Here is a 17,812-nt window from a genome sequence, read left to right on the forward strand (position 1 = left end):
TACAATAACACATTCATGATTGTTGTTTAGAAGCACCACATTACCATAGCCTGTACTTTTTGTGCCATTCACATGGAGCAGATTTTTCCCCTCCAATTTTTCCAATGTCTGTTTCCAAAACATATGGTCCCAACCACATGATAAGAAAGGAACAAGCTGACCCTAAAACTTACAAAAGTAAGTGTCACAATATTGTATCTTAGTTCTTATGACTTCTATGTTAAGCCAAAATTTAACACACAGGTCTGAACCTAGCAAATGTTTACATTTAGGTATAAATACAAACACACACTGGAATGTGTAGTCTACTTTTAGTGCTATTAAATTTTCTGGATTCCATGCAGGGAAAGTGTAAAATTTCCAGTTTATTCCCTAGAAGGCTTATTGGTATGTATTTCAGATAGTCAGGAAGTGAAAAATATGAGCCAAATCTCGCCCGAGGAAATAGGACATATATACAACAAACCTTTGAATTAGTAACCACAGCCAGATTCTGAGCGAACTGATACAATAAGATGGTGAGTCATTTCTGGTGTGTGTGGGCTCCCTAGAGTGGAATGCCCCACTTCTTAAAGCTTTGTATATAATTAAAAGTCTCACGTAGATATGATCTCAAATATCTTCTGGAAAAGGGTATAATTAAGTAAGGCAGTGCTCTGGTAACTAAGAGCTGAAAGATAAGTTCTTTGCCATCCAATCTGTGTCCCAGCCTCTGAAGGCATTCCAAGCTTTATGGCTCCTGCTCACTGAGGCTCCTTGTCTCTGTTGATCTCAGAGTTTTAGCATCTGTTTTTGCATTTAAGGCTTTTCCCTGTTTATTCCTTTACCAAAGACAGATCCACAGGACCATCTCCCGACACTCCTACCCAGAGGCATGGAAAGAGTGTTGATTTTTTGAAGACCCAGGGAAAAAAAAGCATTGGTGATTTTAGCAAGAGGCTGTACTATAGTTTAAAAGCATGGTACCCATCCATTCTGATAAACTGAAACATTTCCCTGCCTGTTCAGGTCTTTATCACAGAAAGACAATCTTGTGTTACAAAACACGTTGTGGAGCAGTAAAGTTCAAGTAAACATGCTGTGGAGACACAGAGCTCAGTGCTTCTGAGAACAAAATCTTATTTTAGTCACAAACTTCCACATGGAGTTTTACAGGCTGGCAGTGAGACCACCACGTTCTATGTGCACCACTGGGGTTCTTTCAGGAGCAATTAGTAACTCCCCTGCATGTATAAAAGTCAAATTCTCTCTAATATTATTCATATTGTAATGTATGAAGCCAGCATAGCTATGAAAATGATATAAAACTTGGAGCAAAATGACTAATGTTGATCATAAACATTTTTTCAAAGCACACTTGATTTTTACAAGCTCCTATAAACTTCAACATGTGTGTTATATGTATAACACATATGTCATGTGTTATATTAATTAGACTCCCATCATAAGAGATCACCTGATCAAGGTCAAAACTCTGTGCAACCCCACAAGGTCTCTTAAAATATGCAATTTGTCATTTAGTGTGAAAATGAAGTTTTCCTCTTTCAGTAAAGGAAGAGGATCAAACAGGTCATAATAACCTTGAACATACACTTCAAGAACATATTGCAATATTATATGATACAAAAAAAACCCTAAAGATTTGAATCTGTCAGTTATGCCTTTGCTGACATTGCAAATGTAGCACAAATGGTCACAGAATATGAATTTTCTGCAAAGAACCTCAGTGGGTTGACATTCAAATTGCATGCAAATACCTGCGGCTGAAGTCAATGTCTCTAATGTTTGCTAATATTGTCAAAACAATGAGGCAGACGCTGAAACCGCTGTCAAAACTGTGCATGCAAATTCACCATTTGCACACATAAGCGGCAGGGTCTGTTCAGCCTCCACAGAAGACCTGATTTTAAGACGCTGAGTGTGTGCAGAATACAGAACACGTTCATACCCAGTTTCTCTGACAACACAGTATCACAATTGATTGAAGCTATGACATAAGGCTCTGAATCAGTTCCTCATGGGTTTCTTTTTTTTTTTTTTTTTTTTTTTGCAAGCCCCTTTAGGAAAAACTGTATTTGGATTTTGCTTCATAGTTAATGGTTATCCTTTATACATGGAGTACCATAGTTAATGAGGAGAGGTGAAACGAACAACTTGGTCTAAGATGGCCTTGATGAGGCATCAGCTTCAATACCAGCTTTCAGGCAATTCGTGTATCCATGTTCCAAGATTTCTAAATCACATACTTTCACAGTTAATGATACATGAATTGTTCTCTGGCTATATCCAACTCCAGGAAGTCTACCTTGGATGGAATGCTATTAATAAAATTTCACTTGACAACGCTGTTTGATTGTTCTCTGGACAAAAGGCATACCCATCTCCAAACGTTCATCAGCATCAACTGAATATGTAGAGTTGAAAGTACATAAAAGGTCAGAATGTCCTCCAGATCAAACGTTGTCTAGGGCAGTGGTTTCAAGCAGTATTTTATGAAGAATTTTACATAAGGAAGTCCCTTTAGATGTTACCATGATGGTAAAGGAAGATAGCTGTGGCAGGCTGCAGACCCCCTACTTCTGCTTCACTACTTCATCCAGAGCAGCTTCACTTTACTCTGGACATCCACATAGCTTTCCTTCAAAGGCCTTTGTCAACATAAAGCCTTTGGAAAACCAGTGATAGGGTAAGTTGTTCACATAATGCATATAGTTTCTATCTTGATGTGTCAAGAGGTCTTTTCCGGAATCTGGTTGAAGCCTTATCAGATGGTTAGGTAAAGGGATTCCTTAGTAGAATTTCTTAAATTGGCATGAAAAGTTTTGGTTCCTGAGTAACCCAAAGATGGTACTATGCGGAATTCAATGTGCCTTGGTTTTGATCCCAGTGAGTCAGAATATCTGTTTTCTCATTCAGTAGACAGCTACAAATTTGAAGTAGGAAAAAAAACAAGAGTCCAGTGACCTTGACAGGATCCTAGGCAGTTCATTAAACTTCAGTCATTTGAGATTGTGGAGTATATGTTCCAATGCTGTTCTCAGAGATGATGCCATTTTCAGACAGTGTTGACAATTTAAGAACAAAACACAAAATCCCCCGGTCCAAGTTTACTATGTGTCTCTGAAGACTTTTAACTGCAGAAATGAACTGTACATATTTATGGAATAAACTTGGCCTTTGTTGTGATAAAATAGCTTCAGTTATTTGGCTTGAAGACTCTTGACTGCACTATAAAGGGCCGTGCTGAATCTGAGCAGAGTAGAACTGGAGTGGAGATTAAAGGTCACATCATGATGGCTGAATGCTTCTTGGGTCACAGTGGTCCAATGGAATGGTGTCTTCTTCAGTAGTAAGGTGGTAGGAATCACCATGGACAAAAATCCAGGTACCAGGTCTGCAGGCTGATGGACTAGCCGAAGGAAGGTCATCAGAGGGTCCAGGTGAGCACTCAGCAATCAGGAGGCACAGGACGTAGTTCACTTTGGATGGAGTGTTGTCAGTTTGCACTGAGGGTCTGGGCAGAAACTCAGGTCTTCAAGTTCCCCATAACAGTGCTGGTGGCAGTGCTTGGTGACTTGTTGCCTCTTTACTCACAGCAAGATCAACAGTTCCAAAACTGAAAACAAAAAACGTCTACCTCCAGAGTTGCTGCCACATCTTGACAAGCTCTTCCGGGTCACAGATCCAGTTCTTGAAAATCTGGAAACCTGGAGTCCACAGTGGCAGCTACACAGAAAAGTGTATCTGCTCCAACTACTGCAAACACTTCACGAACCTTCAATCCTGGACATCTGTGTTTTGTTGTGGAATTTCAAGCTTTTAAGTTCCAGTTGATTTTTTTTCTTCTCCTTTCTCCTCCTTTCTCCAGAGGAAAGCCTTTAACACCACAGTCTTAAAGAGTCTTTTGAGGTACATCCAGATTTAATTACAAAAGAACTAAGACCAACACATTTTTTCTCCAAACAGTCACTTCTCTTGAAAGGAAAGCATTGTCTCTGGCCCTTTGGTAAAGGGAATAGTCAACTTATTTTTTTTTTTTTTAGGCTTTTGAATAAAATATCAGAGTTGGTAACCTCTAATCATACAAAATACACTTAAATATGTATGTGTTCACTTGCTTCGAGAGCTGTACCACTTGATAAGCACCACTCCACAAAACGAAAATGTTTGAAATGCAAATGTCCAAACATTTTTATAGTGTTTGCTGGATAATGGCCTGGAATTTGAGAAAAGCAGCTGACAATGAACAGAGAAATAAACAAAAACAAAAACCAAAAACAAACAAACAAAAAAAAAAAAGGCATTTTGGCCATTTCAGTCTCACACTTGCAAGGAATTAGAATACAAGGTTAGCCAGGAAAACGTAAAACTCCAAATTACTTTCAAATATATCGATTTTGTGGTTCAGCCAGAGTCCAACAAAACTTTTCAGAGAATGTTAACCTTCAATTAATAATAAGAACCAAACCAAAAAATAACCCCAAACATCTTCAGGAATCCAATGCCTGGTTCAGTCTGTTCCAGGGAGCCCGCTTACTAAAAATTCACCCGCACCATTAGCTGGGTTTGGCAGCACCATTTAAAAATACGCCTGTTCCCTATTAACCTCGCAAACCAGGGATACAAAATAGGAGCAAACGATGGATGTCAATCACGGTCGGAGAAAATAGTCAATAAAGAAAAGTAGTCAGGCACCAGTACAAGCAGCAGGAAAACAATTGCTGGGCCAAAGATTACATTTCTTGATACTACAGAACACATTCACTCCTAATTGTAGCTGCTTTAGTTTATATTGGGTGCCATTGTACCATACGTATCAGCCACCCTTCAGGCACCCTATGGTGAAAGGAAAGGGCTTCGAATAGACACCAAGCAGTGAAATGATGTTACCCAAAATAGCCATTATGCATTAAAAAGCAGCTCACATATACCAGGGACTCAGATGGGGGCTTCAAATAGGTTGTGAAGGGTCCCAAATGACATGTAGGCCTCAGTTTCCTCCCAGAGGCATAAAATTGTTTTAAACTCTTTCAGGTCATAGCCCCCCTTTGAAAACTTTGCTATCGATGGATACGCTCATTTCCCTAGAATGCACTTTCCCACATGTTTCTGCACACAAAATCAAGGAGCCCGCCGATCTCCAACGCCAATAAAGGTTCCCGGATTTAATTTCAGGGAATGAGCAATTGCTAAGTCTTCTGGCAACTCAAAGAAAAAAAATACAAACAATAATCACCCTTTATATAAACCGACGCTTTTGTAAAGCGATTTCAATCCCATACACACACTGATAGGCAGAGGAGGAAACTGAGGCGCAGATAAATTACAGAGTGACTTGCCTAAGGTCACTCACCAGTGGGTAAAAATATGGAACGCTTCAGGAATTTGCGTGTCATCCTTGCGCAGGGGCCATGCTAATCTTCTCTGTATCGTTCCAGTTTTAGTATATGTGCTGCCAAAGCCAGCACCCTCATGGGTTTCTTGACCACCAACAAGATATGAACATTATTATCCTCAAAGTAAAAAGAAAGCTACACACTTGAGATGCTCTTGAGGCCCCTTCCCTTACAAAGGAGCCATTGGCAGTCGCTAGCTGCTGACAGAGAAAGAGTCATTCCTTTTTGGATGTGTAGTGACTAGTATATTTTCCATGCTCTAGTGTATGGATGCCTGTACAGACGTGGGCAGCAGCCTGATGCCTTTGATTGTGTACAAGAATTACTAAATAAATATGCATAATTCTCAGACTTGCTGTTAGGCCACTTTTGACTCTGAAGAGCCAATGCAGAGCAGGAGTGAAGAACACACTGCCGTGGAATGGGCAGATATATCAGTGCACAGAACACAGCTTCACACGTGCACGAAACCCCGATCTAAACATGGGCATTTTGATTGATAATGTGAACTACAAATCCACTGCTGTTTCACGTGAATTATTTGAGGCTCTGGAACAAAGTATTTTAGAAAAATTCAACACAATGGATAAAATATGTGACTGTACCTGCTATGCCAAGTTCTGTCACGCAAAAGCAGTATTCATCCTGGGCAAGTAGCCCGGGCCATCTTTTGGGAGGACCAAGATTAGAATAATGGCTAAATGCTTCCTCTTGGGAAGCTCCCAAGGACAGAGAAACCAAGACACAAGGCTATAGACCTCAGCTTTACAGGGATGCACAAGGATTTGGGGCAATGCACTAAACAGCAAGCAGTGACTGCTCCCAGAGCATAAACATACAAAGTCACAGCATTTCCGTTCCTCTGCCTTGACTTTCTCATGAGCAGCTCAACACCCAGCCACCAATGAACAGAAGCAAAGTCTTCTGTGTTTGCATCCCGTTTCCCTCTTTTCTGGGAGAGGTGGCCATATCACCTGACTGCTGATGGCCCATGGAATCTGTGAGAAGGCTCTTAGCAGCTCTGGGTAGACTAAGGTCAGCAGAGCTCAAACCCTCAGCCCCTCCCCCACCAAACTTGACCCTGTTCTGCCTCAGCAGCTTCAGCATCCCCTCTGGGCAGTGGCTATTGTACTCTCTGAAGGCTATCTGCTGAATATTCCATGGAGTCCATACACAAATGAGTTGGAAAAGAGATTGCCACCATCATGGTTTTACATGACAGGACAGTGAGTCTGGGAGAAACCCTGCTGTGTCCGTGGACCTGCCAGGGAACTGGGAGGAACCCGAGAACTTAAGTGTCAACGTTCTGATGCAAAGGCTTTCCATATCATTAGTTTATATCTCTGTTCTACTTCAGGGTTTGTGCCAAGACTCACAGAGGGCAGGTCTTCACAACTACCATCGGTACAGAACATGATTACTTCCAGATATACAGTAACATGCCTTCATTTTTTAGGAGGCATTTTTCTTTAAATTTTGTGTCTTATAGACTACTTTGGGATACAACATCTAGGTCAGGTCAATATTTTCAAAGAAAATATATTAGGGATGTCAAGGTAAGCTGTGGTTAACTTAGAGCCTGCTATATCAAAAGTGTGAAATATTTTTCTCTATTGAGATACATTTGTCTAGTATGTTCCTACTCATTTTATACTTAATAAATCCTCCTGTTAAAAAAAAATAATTTTCCTGCTGAGCATTGCTGGTGTACACCTTTCATCCCAGCACTCAGGAGGCAGAGACAGGCAGATCTATGGGAGCTCTAGGCCAGCCTCGTCTACAGAGCTAGTTCCAGGACAGGCACCAAAGCTACACAGAGAAATCCTGTCTCGAAAAACCAAAAAATAAAATAAATAAATAAATAAAAATAAAAGAAAGAAGAAAGGAAAACTCATTTTCTCTGTAATTCTAACAAGGGAGATGGAGGCTGGCCACTAACTTTAAAGGCATTTGCTCTGTATCCATTGCTACAAATTCAAGTTAAAATTATTTTTCAGTTTTATCATTATCTTTCTTTTTGGCTGGCTTACTGCCAATCCAAGGGCTGGCGACCTTATTTTCACCATTGTACATAGAGAGGCCTCAGATCTAATTTTTGTATCAGATATCTCAACTGAAATAGGACTTAACTTTTTGATGCCATTCTAATGTCAGTATATTTCACATAGTTCATAAGTAGTAATTTGCGGTTACCCTTAGAACATTGGGTCTAGTATCTCCTAGCCACAGGCCCACTGCAGCTCAACATTCTAGATGAACAACACTGAAGTTGATACAAAAAAAGGGGGGGGGGATGTTAACTATAACAGTGTTTCTAGTTTTTTTCTTTTTTTGCAGAAAAATAAAGAACTCAGGAACAGCTTTGTTAGGCTTGCCTGAGATACTTTGTTTTATGTCATTTATAGTTTAAATGGAAAAACAAAGCCAACATTCTTTCCTGCTTGGTTCACTATCATACACCTGGTTCCTGATAAGCCAGGATACACAGTCACTTTGCTTAGTTCCCATACTCCAAAGAGATACTCTGAGAGAAAGCATGGGGATATATCCCTATACTGAGTATGGGAGAGCACATCAATATTAGGCACATATTAGGAGGAGAGGCAAACAGAACATCTGTGGCTAAACGGAAATAATAATGGAAAAGTGGATGGTTGGGGAAGCTCTATGGCCCATCCCTCAGGACAGACACAGCCCACTGAGGCATGAATGCTCTCCAACCATTCCAGTAATAAGAAACTCCGTAGGCCTGCCATCATGCTACTGCTCTGAGAACTCTGCTGTGTCCAGGCTGCTAAATTCAATTTCCTGGGGAAAACAGATAAGAAGTGAGCTGATTTATCTTCTTCTTTGCCATTGTTAAAAAAAAAAGAAAAGAAAAAAAAAAAAAAAACGAAGCTTTTATTTATCAGGCTTTGTTTCTCATTTTCATGGTTGGAATACAAGGACATTCTACAGACAGATGGGCCTCTGCCATACTAATTACCACAGAAGTCTGTTAGCTCAGGTGCTGTTGAGAGTGGGAAGGCCACATAATCTACAACCAGGGAATTCTGTTCTATGAGACAGCCACAGAAGCAGCACTTTTCATGCATGTAATTTGTAAAATTTCCAAAATGGCCATGTCTGGGGTGACAAAAAGCCTTTTCTTATTTATTCGGGATCTTTCAATACACGTAGCTATTCTACAAATGCCTGGCATGTGGCCACAAAGGAAGGGACTTGGGAAGCAGTAACTGTTGATGTGTTCTGACCAGATGCTGATTGGGCAGACTTCATGTGATTACCCTTACTGTTCTGAAAGGTTAGGAGTCTTATTTTTCAGAGGTGAAGGCCAGTGGGTAACACAAAAGCTGTTCACTTTCTGTCGGTTCTCTTTGATGATATTGTTAAATATGTCAATCACTAGCATCTCTTCAAAATTTAAGAATGACATTCAGCGATTATGTACATCAATATGCAAAGTATCTGTAATGACTTTGCTCGAAAAATGTCCCCAATGAAGCCTCCACCTTTTTCTAATAAAACAAAACAAAACAACAAAACAAAAAGATAAACAAAAACCCTGCTGGCTAGAGAAGGCCAGGGGTAAAGATGGATGGCAACACAAAGGCTGAGGGAATCTTCAGCGATGCTCATCAGATGAGCGGAGTCAATGACCCACTTAGGTTTTGACTCAGGACCTTCGTTTATGAGGGGATGACTTTAGCCATCAGACGGAAGTACTGGTGTGCATTGTGCTGTGCCAGGGACAATAGTGTGGGGTGATGGGCTGCTGTTTGATAAAGGAAGAGAGACTATACTTCCTATATGCCAACCCTGCTACCTTGGTGCATGGTGGTGGTTATATCAAGCACAGGAAAAACATGGGCAGAACCATTTACATGGAGCAAAAAAAACCCAAAAAGTCAAGAAACGTGTGTGATACATCTAGCCATGTATTCTCATTAAGTAGAACCCAAGTGGGTGCAATGTAAATGCAGCTATGGCTGAGTCTTTCAGTGACAGTACTAGGGAAGATTCTGGACAGTTCTGATAACTCCCCTCACCATACTATCTCCAACAAATGAACAGGTTTACCTCCTGTAAGTAACTAGCACATCTTACATGCCTTCCATTAGTTTCTATTCCATAACACAACTCAGCATGCATTTATCTCCATTAATAGACAACTTGTTCAGAGGAGGGCACCCACTCCATTCTTCCAGCTGCTCTCACATCCCTGGCTTCATTCATGCTCATAGAGGGTAGCCAACAAAGATAGCATGGTTCCAACATCAGTGGGAAATGTCCATGGCGGTAGGTGAAGGGTTTTACTAACATTTTTGTCACGTGTACTGTTCTCCTTTGTGTAGCTCTGTGTTTATTTTGTTATTTAGTCCTATCTTTTTGACATGTATCATGAACAAAAGACATGTCAGGAATTTTGCAGATGTCGGGGTTGAGCAAGAGAAAAAATCTGACACAGAAAAATTAAATGGTGGAAATAAGTCAGAAATTTTCAAAAGCTAAATTTTCAAAAGCAAAGCATAGTGGAGATATAATGAGTGTCCTGACTTTCAGACCTCATTGTCCTCTTACTGACACCTTCTTAGTACCTTATGCAAGCCTTTGTTCCTGGGGATGAATGCGCATGCTCAGAACTAAATGTTTAAAGAGACAGGCACCCAAAATGTGCCTGGAAGTCTTTATTTTCTTGACGGATTATGAATGCCACAAGAGGTTGTTAGCTTTTTCCTTCCCATGAGAGCAAGTGGGCACATCCGTGCAGTGTTGAGAGTGTGCAGACACTTCACTAATGTTAGAAACACAAGGTGTGTCCTTTATGCATGACAGATCTTCTGATCGGGCCCCATGGGAATTTCTAAACCTAAGTAACTACGGTTTGTAAATGAGATTACAGGATAGTGAGATAAAGTAAACCCAAACCAGACTGAACGCTTTTTTTAATTGAAGAAGCACTCAGTGTCCTTGAGGCCTCCTTACTAGCCCTACTGTTTGTGAATCTGGTAATTTCTACACTAGGATCATGACAACATTCTCCTCACGGACACTGAAAGTGTCAAATGGAAATATCAATCCACCAATCAAACGTTTCTTATTGTGTTTCAAACTTGCTCCAAATTCATGTAAACTGTGTTTATTTCAGAAATTATAAGTAGTAATAACATGACATGAGCCCCACAGACCAGATAACATCTACACTATAATTAAGAGATTACAAGAAACCTTGGGGCAAATGAAACACACGTGTTATTAACACATTTACACACAGAGACAGACGTGGGGGGATTGAACATGGTTTATCAAATGCAGCAATCAACGTGGCCATGGGAGTATTCCTTACAGGAGAGTAAGAAAACCCTTCAAAGGCCCTTTCTATGTATTTGCAAACACGTCCTGTCACTCATGTTCATCTCAGACTTCTCCCCTCCCCCTCCCTATGGGTACACAAGCACATACTTTCTGTCACAGGCTTACCAACTTGTACCAGGTGAGCAGCTGCTTCAGGGTGACTTCCCTGGAGACTGATGGGACTTCTAATGCTTTCCTTCAATTACATGTCTGCTTATGAATCTCATCAGTCTTGCAGAGTTAAGTTTCAATGACAGGCAAGACTAACCCTTTTCTCATTTTAATGTATCTAGCAAATAGATGTTCGATTATGTACATGCTACTGGTTCCTGGTGGTTCTCACCTATCTTGCATGAACCTAAAGCAACTGAAGAAACAGTGGAACACTGAAACTCTCAAGTGATGAAACTCTGTGTGTGTGTGTGTGTGTGTGTGTAAGTGTGGCTGTAACATCCAAGTGTGATGCATCTGTGTGTGTTTGTGACATCTAAGTATATATGATATATCTGTGTGTGTTTGTGAATGTGTGTGGCTGTAACATCCAAGTGTGATGCATCTGTGTGTGTTTGTGACATCTAAGCATATATGATATATCTGTGTGTGTTTGTGAATGTGTGTATGGCGATCCCATGAACACTTCTAGTATAAATCCTTGCCTGCCACCTTCTTTGAGACTGAGTCTGTTTGCCTCCCAGTGCTTGCATGCCAGGCTACTTATCCCCAAGCCTCCAGGGATCTGCTCTTTCTGCTTCCCAGCTTGCTTTAGAGGGATTAGGGACAACTGCTAGGAGACCCAGCTTTGCACTGGTCTTAGGGAACTGAACTTAGGGCCTTAAATTGACACACCCTCTCTTTCTCTTGGAGTACTAGGGAAGAAACGCTGGGTTTCCTGAAGCTAGGCAACTTACCTGCTACTGACCAACATCTTGAGCCCCTCAGGCAGATTTTAAAAGGATTCTAAGCAGGGTAAGCAAATATAAGTACTTAGAAGTCTTTTATTCTTATTTATGTGAAACATAAAATTTAATCAGACATCCTATTTTTTTTCACAAATTAAATCCCATATTTACTTTGCTTTGTAAAGCAACATATAATACAGTAAACAGCAACTGGTTATAGTATCATCAGCTATCTGAGTTTTTGTTGTTATTGTTGAATTAAGGCAGCAATTCTGAACCAGTGCATCAAGACCCATTTGGGGTTTGAATGACCTTTTCACACAGACTCCATATTAGATATCCTGGATATCATATATATATATATATATATATATATATATATATATATATATATTACTATGGGTCAGAACAGTAGCAAAATTACAGTTAAGAAGAAGCAACAAAAATTATTGTATGTTTGGGAGTCACCACAACTTGAGGAACTGTATTAACAGGTCTCAGCATTAGGGAGGTTGAGAACCACTGCATTAATATTTTAGAAAGAAGTGAATTATAGAAGCTATTATTATGGGTTTATTACAGGAGTATCAAATCTGTGTTCTGTCCTCCAATCTCTGAGTATTTTGGCTATATAAGGAGAACTAATGTTCTGAGTGATAGCCACAAGACATTGTAGGAGTCTCACTTATCAAAGAAAGAGTCAATTATGTTCTATACATTTCAGGGAATATTGAAAGTATTCCTGGATAAAAAGTTGTAATAACCTCCAGTTAGCTACATGCTCACACCTGGTTTTTCTCAATATTCGTCAGTTCACAGCGCCTGTGCAGTGGGAATTTATGGCACATTTGATGTCTGGAAGTTTCTATAATTACCATGTTTACCACATAATCAGATGATGCTTTTAATTAAAAATTTGAGTTAAGAAAATTATACATCTGGTATTTGAATCACCAATACTGCCGAGTAAATTCAGTGAATTAAAGAATACACAATCAGGGAATACCAAATAGCCTGGGGAGAAGGAGTTTAGCTTTGGAGATTCCAGCTGTTTAGTTTAAAAGGTTTAAAAGTGTGGTGGGTGGCTGAGCCAGATGATTCTTGCCAAGCCTGTCTAGCTGTGAGTTAGGGGTAATGAGAATTCACTGGCTAGACCTTGAGGCTCTTTGCTTCCTTATGGGTGGAAGGTAAAACAGTAAAACCTACATCAATGCAAAAATGGCATAAAAACTAAATAATTACAGCAAAGTAACAGAATAGTCTCCATAAAACTGAAATCTGTTCAGTATCTAGGCAATGATAATATTTAAAAATGTATTAGTTTCTTTTGATGTAAACCTTCAACTTTTGCTTTACTAAAACCAAAAGAAAAGGGGGAAAATGGTAAGAACACAAAGATAGCTTTTATTCTACAAAAACAATTTCATTTGCATGCATGCACGTGCACGCATGCATAAACACACACACACACACACACACACACACACACATCAAACAACCCTAGTAGTATCTCCACAAGTAAATACAGTTTTAAGAACAAAATATCACATGGTATTTGAGGAATCACTGAATCCCTGTTCTACCAGCTTTCCCAGAGTCTTCTGGAGAATAATAGCCTGCACAAGATGTCCAGTATCATAGCTGGTCCCAGACTTGAGAAATCATTAGTGACTTTGGGAAAGCATCAGAATACAGAGACAGTGAAGGAAACAAATGACCTGGGGTGATGGCATCGTGAGTAAATCACCTGTAACACAGGAGAGAGGCCAGGGGTTCAGATCCAGGCACCCAAGAAATGTCAGACAGGCTTGGTTGCTGCTCTCTGATGCCTGCACCCAGAGATAGAACCAAGAGATTCTACTAAGGCAATCAGATTAGCTGAGTCTGCAAACTTAAGTCCTAGTGACAGATTATGACTTAATATGTAAGGAGGAGAGGGGCCAAGTCAAAGCTGTACTCGCAAGCTCTGGTGGCCATTTTTCTGTACACCCATACATGTATGAACACACATAAAAATGCAACAACAATGAAACAGAAATTGAATGACTAGATAGGTATAAATGCCTGTAGCAGAAAATGTTCTTTGTAAAATTAATATGCTTCCCAGAAATTTTTGTTGTTTTTTTCCCTAAAATTTTAAGTATTTCTCCATATTAAAAAGTTTTGCAAACCAGGGCACCCTTCTCCCCTTCTTATTTGTTTCTCTGCCATGTGGCACCTTTCATCTCGCTAAAGCCTGTCTCTTTCAGAAATCTTTAACAGATCTCATCATCTTCCACATCTGTTCTCCTGGTAAGTGATTACCTTCAGGCTGTTTGGAATTATCCTGTGCTTTCCTCCTCATATGCAACCTCCCCAGTTTGTGTGCATGCATGTGTCCTCTTCCGGACTGTGAGCTCCTATAAGAACACAACATGTATTTCCCAACATTTATGGCTGTCTCCCTGTAACCCAGCTAATGCTTCCCATTCATTCATCATTCCCAATAAAAGAAACAAGGAGTATGGCAACGATGAGATAATTAGAGCAAGAAGTGTTACTGTCTTTCAACTGAGACAAACATAAGAGAAACTGTTGCTGGAATTTCTTACTTGCCAAGTCCCACGGCTTCAGTCCCAAATAAACACACAGAGATACTCTATTAATTATTAAACTGTTGGCCAATGGCTAGGGCTTTTTACTGGTTAGCTCTGCCTTAATTAGTAACCCATTTCTATTAATCTCTGTATTTCCATGTGGTCTTATCCTACTGGAGAATGTCCAGACTTGTTACTCCTTCCTGGGCTACCTGGTATCTCTGGAGGTCCCTCTCTGCCTACCTTTCCCAGAATTCTCCTCATCCCCTAGTCCTACCTATCTTACGGTCTCTATTGGCTAGTGTTTTTTTCATCAGTTAATATGAGAAACATATATACAGAAGGACATCCTCCATCAAAGAAAATTCTTTAAGCTGGTGCAATAGCCTCTGTATGGTGGGGCACAGCTGAAAATTCTTAAATATGGGTGGGGTCCTGGCACAGAACTGTGACTACCCTTTGGTTCATAAGTAGACACCTGGGAGCAAGGGGCCAGGGGCCCATGAACTCTTTATAGCAGAGAACATTTTATACTAGAGAAAACTGAGTACACCAGAGTTCTACCCAATCCCCCTTTACTTGTTTGATTGCTGGGGTCTGCTGTGCCTCAGGTTCAGAGAGAGTCGTACTTAGCTTCTGGGTTGCCATGTACTTTACTACAGAATCAGTGTCAAGCTCGTCTCATCAGGGGTTCATTTCACTCATCTGGGCAAGACCATGGCCTATTTTTACCCAGCCTTCCACTTTAGGGACTTTATGTTTTGCATGTAAACTTTGTCTTTGACATGGTGACCATCTACCCAGAACACCTTACTTCCCACTATTCTTCCGCTTTCAATCCCTACCATTAACTCCCTGTCAGCCTCTGGAGCAGCTTTTGCCACCGCATATCCTTTCTGTGCTTCAAGACACCCTTAGTATGTCAATTCAATGAAAACATCAATCACCACATCTCAAATCTTTTTTGTTCCTTTACTTTTTCTTCCTACCACACGTCCCTATTCTTCCTTTCTCCTTTATCTCTCAATTTGTCTGAAATAACTAACCTTTTCTTACCCAGAAAAATATTTCTCCTTCTGCATTTAGCTAGCTACTTCTGTAGAGAATACAGTCTCTATACTGTTGGCTGTGCTGAAGACAACCCCCCTCCCCCGATCTACCCTCAATGGCAGGCATCTACTGTCCTACTAAGAACACAGCATGGTCCTTGTAAAGTTCAAGTCATACCCTCACTGTCTCAGAGATAAGAATAAGTATATAGAATGCAGGTATAAAGTTAACAGACTGAATATTAACATGTTAAAAAGAGTTTAGATGTTCCGCATAGGTAGTATTAAGTAGATTTTGAAGGGACAGCCTTGGAACCCACTGGCCTTGAGTAACAATTTCTATGGAAACAGACGTTCTAAGTTCCAAGCAGTACATACGTACATGGACTTGTTACCTTGAGGCTCAATGGGGCCATCAGCTGGCGCTGGGGCTGGGAGGCAGCCCCCATTCTGGTCGCTGGTTTTGCCTTTCTGAGGGTTGAATGAGTTTCATACCAAGGTGTGAGGAACAGGCCAGCCATCCACCCAAACCAGCACCAATCAGCCAGCTATTTACCAGATGTTTTCTGCCAATGTGGCTTTCCTGAGTGTGTACCATGCTGCTAACTGTGTACTGTGTGCGTAGGGACCTCACAGAGGTAACCTTTTCCCTCCAGGTCAGCCCTGACTTTGAGCTCTGCAACTTCAGAGTCCTCTGTGAGCTTGAGTCTGGTGTGCGTGCCGAGGAGATTCAGCTCATCTACATGGAACAGCTCCTCACAGATGACCACTGTACCCTGGGCGCCTATGGCCTCAAAGATGGTGACATGATTGTATTACTCCAGAAGGACAATGTGGGACTTCGGACTCCAGGAAGGACCCCAAACCAGCCTCGAACTGATTTCACTGGGTCAGCCGTGCCTGGAACGTCAAATTCCCGACACCATCATCAGCATCAGCACCAGCATCAGCATCACCATCAGCAACGCATACCATCAACACAAGCGCATGGATTGGCCTCAGGAGAGAATATGGCCTATGCTCAGGATCTCAACAGCCCTGCTCTGATTCGCAGCATGCTGCTTTCCAACCCCCATGATCTGTCCCTATTGAAGGAACGGAATCCTGCTTTGGCTGAAGCTCTGCTTAGTGGAAACCTTGAGACATTTTCCCAGGTCCTGATGGAGCAGCAGAGAGAAAGGGCCTTGAGAGAGCAAGAGATGGTTCGTCTCTATTCTGCAGACCCATTTGATCAGGAAGCTCAGGCTAGAATAGAAGAAGAAATCAGACAGCAGAATATTGAAGAAAATATGAACATAGCTATGGAAGAGGCTCCAGAGAGCTTTGGACAAGTGGCTATGCTCTACATTAACTGCAAAGTGAATGGGCATCCTTTAAAGGCCTTTGTTGACTCAGGTGCCCAGATGACTATCATGAGCCAAGCCTGTGCTGAGAGATGTAACATCATGAGACTGGTGGACCAGCGATGGGCCGGGGTTGCTAAGGGAGTGGGCACACAGAGGATTGTGGGCCGAGTTCATCTGGCTCAGATTCAGATTGAAGGTGATTTCTTACAGTGCTCTTTCTCTATACTGGAAGAGCAACCCATGGATATCCTTCTCGGGCTTGATATGCTCAGGAGGCATCAGTGTTCCATCGACCTAAAGAAAAATGTGCTGGTGATTGGCACCACCGGCACACAGACACACTTCCTTCCTGAAGGAGAGTTGCCCTTGTGTGCCAGGCTGGTGAGTGGAACTGTGCAAGAAGACTCTTCAGATAAGGAAGTAGCAGGCAATATCAAACATCACGTCAAGGGTCCAGGACGAAAAAAGCATTGAAACAGGTTGTATATGAGCCACTGCCACGAGGGAGCAAGCTGTGGGTCCCAGGAAAGTATAAGACATGAGCTCACTGGCAATGTCATCATTAAAAACATCTTAGCAAACAGTCTTGGCCTTGTGACTGAGTTCTCAGATGGGTGGCTCAGTAAGTCATCACTGACTCATCGCATTGGGTCATTCCTTCACTCCAGATCACTGAACCTCATCCAGGGGAAGGACAGGAGCTCCAAGTTGGTTTCCCAACAATCCACTGGAGGGAAAATAAGTCTCTCCTGTCAGATTACAGGGAGGGCAAATCCAAACCAAGGCGGTTTATTTTGCATAAGTTCCTGGAAAAAAAGCCATTCATTCCTTCAGACTACAAAGACATGTAAACAAAAGGATTTCACATTAGCAATAGCAAAGGTTTTGTTTTATCCTCGTGTGTGTGTGTGTGTGTGTGTGTGTGTGTGTGTGTGTGTGTGTGTGTATACCCACAGAAGTCAGAAGGGGCCATCAGACCTTGTGAACCAGAAGTTACAGTTATTTGGGAGTGTCTTGAAGTGGGTTGTGGTATCTGAACTTGGACCTGATCTAGCATTGGTAATCTCTGAGCCATGGACCTGATCTAGCATTGGTAATCTCTGAGCCCTGTCTCCAGTTCATAGTTTCTCACCAGAAGAGCTTTTTGAAGTACAGAATTATCAACATTTTGATGAAACTTTCTTCTATGTT

At 41.2% G+C, this 17,812-nt stretch overlaps 2 protein-coding genes and 1 non-coding gene across 6 annotated transcripts in view; 1 reads left to right on the forward strand and 2 right to left on the reverse strand.

Moving 5' to 3' along the window:
* Window positions 1-17,812, reverse strand: part of Pdgfd (platelet derived growth factor D) — a 199,201-nt gene that overhangs the window by 102,430 nt on the left and 78,959 nt on the right. The window lies entirely within an intron of this gene.
* Window positions 5,362-5,468, reverse strand: LOC127216927 (U6 spliceosomal RNA). The gene has a single exon (XR_007834056.1). It is a non-coding gene; the product is annotated as a U6 spliceosomal RNA (small nuclear RNA).
* On the forward strand, window positions 15,643-17,204 carry Ddi1 (DNA damage inducible 1 homolog 1). The gene has a single exon (XM_051177789.1). It carries the CDS (start codon window positions 15,872-15,874, stop codon window positions 17,093-17,095), a length of 1,224 nt encoding a protein of 407 aa, XP_051033746.1. The 5' UTR covers window positions 15,643-15,871; the 3' UTR covers window positions 17,096-17,204.

This window comes from Phodopus roborovskii, unplaced genomic scaffold (assembly GCF_943737965.1).
Source record: "Phodopus roborovskii unplaced genomic scaffold, PHOROB, whole genome shotgun sequence".
NCBI lineage: Eukaryota > Metazoa > Chordata > Mammalia > Rodentia > Cricetidae > Phodopus > Phodopus roborovskii.

Excerpts from the sequence above, each read along its gene's own strand:
- Ddi1 (XM_051177789.1), top strand. The coding sequence starts at position 15,872 with ATGCTGCTAACTGTGTACTGTGTGCGTAGGGACCTCACAGAGGTAACC.